General features: G+C 39.6%; 1 protein-coding gene across 1 annotated transcript; it reads left to right on the top strand.

The window, feature by feature from the left end:
- The first annotated feature begins 757 nt into the window (after positions 1 to 757).
- On the top strand, positions 758 to 6,978 carry tph1a (tryptophan hydroxylase 1 (tryptophan 5-monooxygenase) a). The gene is made up of 11 exons (XM_034587038.1): positions 758 to 956; positions 3,276 to 3,410; positions 3,527 to 3,707; positions 3,799 to 3,899; positions 3,996 to 4,063; positions 4,204 to 4,400; positions 4,495 to 4,630; positions 4,723 to 4,849; positions 4,944 to 5,039; positions 5,775 to 5,908; positions 6,063 to 6,978. Exons 1-11 carry the CDS (start codon positions 867 to 869, stop codon positions 6,235 to 6,237), a joined length of 1,440 nt encoding a protein of 479 aa, XP_034442929.1. The 5' UTR covers positions 758 to 866; the 3' UTR covers positions 6,238 to 6,978.
- The last annotated feature ends 1,056 nt before the right edge of the window (positions 6,979 to 8,034 follow it).

Genomic DNA, 8,034 nt, shown 5'->3' on the forward strand with positions numbered 1-8,034 from the left:
AGAACAGCGGCGTTATCTCTCTAAAGTAATGAGGCCTCTCAGGTTCTAGTGCCACATCGTCTTGATTCTGCCCGCCGAGGCCTCTCAGGCCTTTCCCACTGATTGTCTTGATCTTATTAAAAGGCTTACAGAAAGAAAACAAGCAGATTATTTCTGTTATGTGCACGAGAACCCAGAGGTGCTTACCGTGCAGGGGAATGGATTTCGAAAAGGGGGGGTATGCTGGGATCACTGTACAATGAGGGCTGGTGGGCTACGCCTGAATCCTCTTACTGCCTGACCTCTTACTGCCTGACCTCTTCAAGGTGTCAAAAAACAAGGAGAATTAGTTGTTTGTGCAAACACGAGTGGCCCTGGGTCCACTGTGGTTAAACAAAACAGGTTAAACGTAGAATATTTTCCATATTTCAACAGTTTATTGCAAAAAACTAAAAGAAGTAAAGCAATAATTCCTGCTCATATCTTTATCCTGCAGCATTTAGGGTTTTCAGAAATGCACCGAAGTAGTTTACATGACCTTAGGAAGGGTTTAATCATTGGTTTTATTCTCTCTGTAAAATCCGACTTTGTGATTGATGTCATTCATGCTGTTTCGGGACCTTATAGGTGAAATAATTAAATAAAAGATCTCCCCCCTTTTTTCCCTAATGACGTGGGCGGTGCTGCTCTTTTTCCATTTGCTGCTGTGGCTCAGATTATTGCCCCCTCCTATTTCTCACTGTGGTTAAATAGCAAAGCGCGCTGCCTCCTGGGGTAGACAGCCTACTTTACATAGAGGAGGTTATTGAGACAAATCACCTGTAAAGAGCTATTGTATACATAGGCTACATAAAAAAAACAAAAAAACAACACAATTGAACTTTAACATGTACTCAAACAAAATCGAAGGACCACGTAGAGGAAGATCTTTTGACTCCATGAACATCGGTTTTGAAGAAAAGCTTCTAAATAATGAGGTAAGAAATCCGAACAAATAATCTTTATGACTGTTTTCACCTTCAGGTTTGTTTTGTCCTGTCCCTCCGCGTTTTTTCCTACTGTGGAAAGATCATGAGTGTTGGCTGATGTGCAGAGGTTTTCTTTTATGTGATATTTTAAGACTATGCTTCATTTTTTGACAGTGGTTATGTGGGATCGGTGCAGTTATCCTAATGAATAAGCCTTTACCTCACTGTCAGCGCAGATTCATTTAAGCCGTTCTGTTATAGTGTAATTTACGTCAAAGGGTTAAGAGATTTAAATTAGCATACCTCCCAATTTCAACTCATAAGCAACTCATTATTTTAGAATAATATTATTTCTATTAATTAGGAGAAGTTGAATGTGAATTCACCAAAATGCTTGCGTGGGTGCTGTTTGTGCATGCACATCCTGATTTACATAGAAGATAAAAGATAAACCGATGGACCTGCAGAGTCTGTGATGTCTCCATTAAAAGCACACTGACAGGAGAGAGGGTGATCTGAGGGTGATGATATAATAGCACACGTTATTAATCTAATGTATTTTTAATTAAGAAATTTAGACAAAGTTTGCATCAATATATCATTTTTGCAAGTTTTCTCTGCATGGATCCATCTAAATGTGGCTCAAACAAGCAGAAAAACGACAAAAGAATAAGAAATAAGAAATAAACCACATATGGAGGAGGAAAATGTGAAATAAGATGTGACTACATTCGTGTGACTTTAGGAGCCAATGTGTCTGTGAGCTTTGAACAAAATATTTTAGGCATTTTCTAATGAGGACACACAAAATAATTGTTGCACAAATGCAGAAAACTGAAAATGATTTTTATCACCAAAGAAAAGAACAAATAAATGATTTAATCATGCTTAATGGTAAATGATCTCACAGCTAGAGCTAAGTTTTTAATATGTATATAAACAGACAATAATAGCAGTGCATGTTGCATTAATGACATAAAGGAAGAAAAAACACGCAATCTGATGAGGGTCAGGTCTGATGCGTGAAACCGTCCCGTGCGCCCTGCAGACCTCAACCTGCGCGCTGCACAGACCGAAGGCTCACACCTCCACACGCACGGAGCTAATAATAGGCTTCCCTGCGATCTAAATGGGATTGCATTAAGGCGATTCTTCGACACAGACACGAGTTCATCTTCGTTAAACCGAGACGCAAAGAGTTGACCCTGGGGAGCCGTGCTGATCCAGTCTCCATCCATGCACTAATGCTGTCAGGGATACTACCGACACGGCTCCACCGAAACCTGGTCTGTCGCGCGGTGTACACAATGCTGGAGGGTCTGAACAGGGTAGGAAAGCAACTGAGCTGACTTTAACTGACGCTTGTGAGACCCCCCCCCCCCCCCCTCCATAAATCACCTTGTTCAGTAGTGAAGTATAACCTCGTGTGACAGGAATGCAACTATAGTGAAGGAGAAAACGTTACAGTGATTGTAAGGAGATTAGTTATTCTGTGGTGTGTGCATGTTATTGCCATACATGTCAAATCTGATGCAGGATTAGCTGCCTGGATCTTTCCCCGGGCGTGCGCAGCAGCGCGCACACGCCGCGAGAGCGCTGTCCAATGTGCTGAAATGGACAAGCGGGCTGGCGCGCACTAATCCCAGCATCGACACTGCGTTGTTGTTTTTTTATTTTCAGGGTGTAATGTTGGCTACACGCTGTCAGGGTTTGCAGGAGTTGTTTGGAGTGATGCAGGTTCATAGGAGAAGCTGCTTTGAACGATGCTCTTCAGTGATTAAGAGCATTCCTCCAATTTGACCAAGTTCTAGTTTTTATTATTATTATGGATGCTTAACTTTCTGTCATACCTTTAGTGTTTTTATTCTTTATCACTGTGTATTTAATTTATCGGAAGTGCTATATAAATACATTATTATTAGTAATATTATTATAAGGGGGAACTTAGATAGTTGAGGCCTAACTAAGACAACAGAACATGACACATTTCAATTAAGTGCTGTCTCCCCACTATTGTCAATAGAATAGAAACGTCCAACATACTGTACATGTAGGTGCGACAATCTTAGAATTCGTTTATTTCTCTGTTTGCATCACATTTACTTTTAGGATTGATAGAACAACAACAGTGATAGAATCTGTACACATATACTCAAGTGAAATTAAATCATCACATATTTAAAAAAAAGTTAATCAAAGTTATATATTGCTTTAAATGACTATCAGAAGAGAACCACTGTTGGGTGTTGTATGATGATGATGATGATGATGATGATTTCCTGCTGTTACACAAGTTTACCTCCATCTATCTTTTCTTGCTATTTACAGATAAACAAATCAACCTTCACCAAAATCGAAGAAAACACTGAAAAGAAGAATACATCAGAGAAAGGGAGAGCAACTATCATCTTTTCCCTGAAGAATGAAGTGGGGGGACTTGTAAAGGCACTCAAACTGTTCCAAGTATGCTCAAACTTATAATGTTAACACAATCTATCTATCATTATCGATCCATATACGTTTTTCTTCATGTCTTAAATCTCAGGGGATAACAGAATTATTCGCATCCTTTGTTGCAGGAAAACCACGTCAACCTCGTACATATAGAGTCCAGAAAGTCTAAAAGACGCAACTCTGAGTTCGAGATATTCGTGGACTGCGACAGCAACCACGAGCAACTGAATGAAATTATCCAGCTGCTGAGGAAGCATGTGAACGTGGTGGATATGGAGCCTCCAGATAACTCCTGTCTACAAGAAGGTGGGACAGTATTGAAATGATGCAGACATATACTGGAGCCAATTCAACCTGATTATAACACTTAACTGTTTTTCTCTCCTTCACTTGTCAGAAATGTACAATGTTCCCTGGTTCCCAAAGAAAATTTCAGACCTGGACAAGTGCGCCAACCGTGTCCTGATGTACGGCTCTGAGCTGGATGCTGATCATCCTGTAAGTTTGCCCGTATGCACCTGTAGGATTGATTTGAAATGATACATTTCTTTAATGTGAAGCACTCTCTTATCTTTGCATCCTTTTCTCCATCAGGGTTTTAAGGACAACGTTTACCGGAAAAGGAGAAAGTACTTTGCAGATCTCGCCATGGCCTACAAACAGTACGTTATATTTATGATTAACACTTTATCTGGTTTTTAGACATTAAAAGCCACGATAGGCCTCTGTGGAAACACGGCACTCAAGCAATACAATGAGAATTGACTGTGGAAATCTGTTAAGTTATGACTTCTTCTTCCAGTGGGGATCCCATTCCTCGTATTGAGTTCACAGAGGAGGAAGTGAAGACCTGGGGCGTTGTGTACAGGGAGCTCATCAAGTTGTACCCGACGCACGCGTGCCGCGAATACTTGAAGAACCTGCCGCTGCTGTCCAAATACTGTGAATGTCGGGAGGACAACATCCCTCAGCTGGAGGACGTCTCGCGCTTCCTCAGGGGTAGGATGGATTCTTTTGCTTAAAAATTGGAAATAAAACCTTTTTTAATTTCAGTTTGGTAAATTACTCACATATGCTGCAATCATCTCCTCAGAACGTACTGGATTTACCATCAGGCCTGTGGCAGGCTACCTGTCCCCACGTGACTTCCTTGCTGGTTTGGCCTTCCGCGTTTTCCATTGTACCCAGTATGTGCGTCACAGCTCCGACCCCTTATACACCCCAGAGCCGTGAGTAATACCCACTGCTATATTAAGAAAAGTGGCATTAATGCACATATAAGGCCACTGGAGCTAATATTCTGTGGTCTTCTATTTCCCAGGGACACATGCCATGAGCTGCTGGGTCACGTGCCTCTGCTTGCTGAGCCCAGCTTTGCCCAGTTCTCTCAGGAGATCGGTCTCGCCTCACTTGGGGCCTCAGATGATGCTGTTCAGAAACTGGCCACAGTGAGTGACACTGATTCAGTTCAAATGACTCGAAGCAAAGTTTGAGTGAAGCCAGAAAAACTGTAATTAATAGTTTCTCTTTTGTCTGTTACAGTGCTATTTCTTCACAGTGGAGTTTGGCCTATGCAAACAAGAAGGGCAGCTGCGAGCATATGGAGCAGGACTGCTGTCATCTATTAGTGAGCTTAAGGTAAAGGCAGTGTAATTGAGCGAGATGTCCACACTGTACATGGGACGTTTTAACACAGTCTTATTTCCTGACATGAAATTAAATATACAGCTACATTAAATTAAATATAAGCATATGTGCAGTGTATATTAAAAGAATATCTGAAGAGCTGTCTGGAACCAAAATAATCCTCTTATTAAACCTGTTCATTTGTTCAAATCATTTTATTGAACAGACAGAGTTGATGCTAAATACATTGTTGTCTAAAGGCCACTGTACTTTGGCAGAACAGGCCCCCAAACTCTGGAAGGACTTATCCGCTGGGATCAGAAATGTTACATCTGTTAATGCTTTTAAATCCCTTCTTAAAAGATTCTTGAAAAACAAAGCTTTCATTTCTTGTTTTTTTTAAAAACCTTTATTTCATTGTTTTGTTTATTTTAAATCTTATTAAATTTAATTATATTGTTCTTTTATCCATGTGTGAAGCACCAAGAAAGGTTGTTTAGAAAAAAATGCTTTGCAAATAATACAAAAATAATTACCATATTTTTGTATATTATTGTTATTAGGTGATAATTGTACTATTCAGATTTTCTTTGTTGTGATAAATTAATTGGAAGACAACTGAAATTTGTTCTGTAAACAGACTTAAAATACAGACTGATTCCCATTGAATTACTTGATCCAGACGTGGGCTCATGTAAACATGAAATATCTTTACATGAGCATCTTTCTCATGTTTCTCTCTTTCAGCATGCACTCTCTGGTAATGCAAGGATTATGCCTTTTGACCCCAAAGTCACGTCCAAACAAGAATGCATCATCACAACATTTCAGGATGTGTACTTTGTGTCAGACAGCTTCGAGGAGGCCAAAGTCAAGATGAGGTGAGCTTGGCTCCTCAGTCATCTAACATAATATCTCCATGATGACACACCTTGCATGGCAAGATTCAAAATGATCCACAAACTACACTGTTGTTTTACGTGTAATGAAATTTCTACTGCGTATTATTCAGTGATGATATTATTTTCATTTCAGGGAGTTCGCCAAGACCATCAAGCGTCCCTTCACAGTCCGATACAACCCTTACACCCAGAGTGTGGACGTGCTAAAAGACACGCCCAGCATCAACAGCGTCGTGGAGGAGCTTCGACACGAGCTCGACATCGTGGGCGACGCCCTCATCCGGCTCAACAAGCAGCTGGGTGTCTGAGTCCGAGATAACCACCTTACACCAGTGCTCGCTGTCCACCCCCCCCCCCCCCTCAGCATCGCTGTACAGCTGTACACTGGTTGTGAATTGTACTTTGTCGGTACAGGAATGTGTGCACTGCCGTTGGCTAACTGCTCTGTTGTCCCCACTGCATGGTGTATGGCAAATACAATATACTGCCATTGATATCAGTACTTTACCCAAACCCAAAGAGCTGCTTAACTGTAGTGCTTCAGGTGTGCTTGGCTTCTGTATAACAAACAGTTGATACGTCATCATGGTATTTTAAAGCGTCCTCAGCTGTTGCATACACGGATGTGGTTTCGGTCTCCCTTTTGTTAACTCTGCTGTTGTATATGATCATGTGATTTTTTTTGGTAATTAATCTAACTCTTCTTCACATTTAATCTTCCTCACTCCAGTGATATGTATACAAATGTACCTTGTTTGTATTATTTTGGTGTGTATGTATCATGCTGGTTTTTCTGTGCGTTGTTGAGGGAAATTATAAAAGCGAAAACACTGTGTTATAAGAATGTTTTCCTGACTGATTATGGCAAATTTGGCCCATGTACCCCGACCCATTTTATTTTACAGTGTTGATTTTGAGAACCTTCTCCTCAAGTGAATATAATTGTAGTGATCCTGAAATCAAAACATTATTTTTCTACTGTAAAGAAATATAGAAATTATGAGTATAGGCTATGTATCAAACTATTGAAAAAATATAATAAAGAGAAAAGCTCATTGTGTCTTCACAGTGTCTCAGTGGTTTGTTACCTGTTGAGAGAGATGTTGGTTATGATCCTAAAGATGGAGAATGATGACAGCAAAGATCCTTAAAGTTATGGTAAAAGTTGGGAGTTTGGAGATTGTGTAATTCTATTCTGTAAGTATAATGATGTCTTTGTTCTGGGGGCCACATAATTAAATCCACCATAAAGACTTGACTAATGGTGACACCTGAAGCTGGTTCATTGTTGAGTTATTGGCTGGCTGTGTGGACTTTTTATGGAGTTTATATATAGTTTATATAATTTTTGTCATCCCAAATAGTTTTATTTAAATGCAGGGCTGTCAGAAAACTTTAATGTCCAGTCCATGGATCCTCTCTGTCCCAACTCCAGAACAATATCTCACATTGTGTCACTAATATAAATGAATTATTTATACACTAAATTGCTAGTTTATAACTTTGTCAACAAGCTAAAAGTAATCTGGTCTTAATAAATCTTCCAATCACAAAGGCTGGGGGTTGTAGTTTGTGGTGTTGAGCTGTGTTGTGTTATACTAACTGACTCTGATTCATGTCTATCAGAGAAGACTTTGTTCTAGCAAGTTAGGTGAGTGTGCTAAACTGGCAACTCATTTTTATAGAGGATTCCCCAAAACCTGGCAACCCAAAAGCTGTTTTAATGGATTGTCATTTATGTATTAAGCATTAGTAAATGATTGAAGTGAATATTAGAAGGTTGATAAATGTATTCATTACAAGTTCTTAAAACAGAGTGTGGCGCATGTTGTGCAGATGGTAAAACCCAAGTGATTTGGGATTTTGCTCTGTTTAAAGTTGACTCTATTTCAAGTAGAATCTCATTTATAAATCAAAGTCAACTTTATTGTCTATTCTGCCATATGTACAGGACGTAGACAGGATTGAAATGCTGTTTCGCTCTGATCCCTGTGTAAACATATAATCAGAGAACATAATAAGTACTTAAAACATAGTACGACATTGTATATCTACAGTATATTTATTGTGTATATAAAGTCTTTGAGACAGCCAAACAGAATAAT

The sequence above is a fragment of the Hippoglossus hippoglossus genome, chromosome 6 (genome assembly GCF_009819705.1).
Source record: "Hippoglossus hippoglossus isolate fHipHip1 chromosome 6, fHipHip1.pri, whole genome shotgun sequence".
Taxonomy (NCBI): domain Eukaryota; kingdom Metazoa; phylum Chordata; class Actinopteri; order Pleuronectiformes; family Pleuronectidae; genus Hippoglossus; species Hippoglossus hippoglossus.

Excerpts from the sequence above, each read along its gene's own strand:
- tph1a (XM_034587038.1), top strand. The coding sequence starts at position 867 with ATGTACTCAAACAAAATCGAAGGACCACGTAGAGGAAGATCTTTTGAC. Across the intron at positions 3,900-3,995 it reads AGCTGGATGCTGATCATCCT|GGTTTTAAGGACAACGTTTA; the intron begins GTAAGTTTGCCC and ends TTTCTCCATCAG. Across the intron at positions 4,631-4,722 it reads CCCTTATACACCCCAGAGCC|GGACACATGCCATGAGCTGC; the intron begins GTGAGTAATACC and ends TCTATTTCCCAG.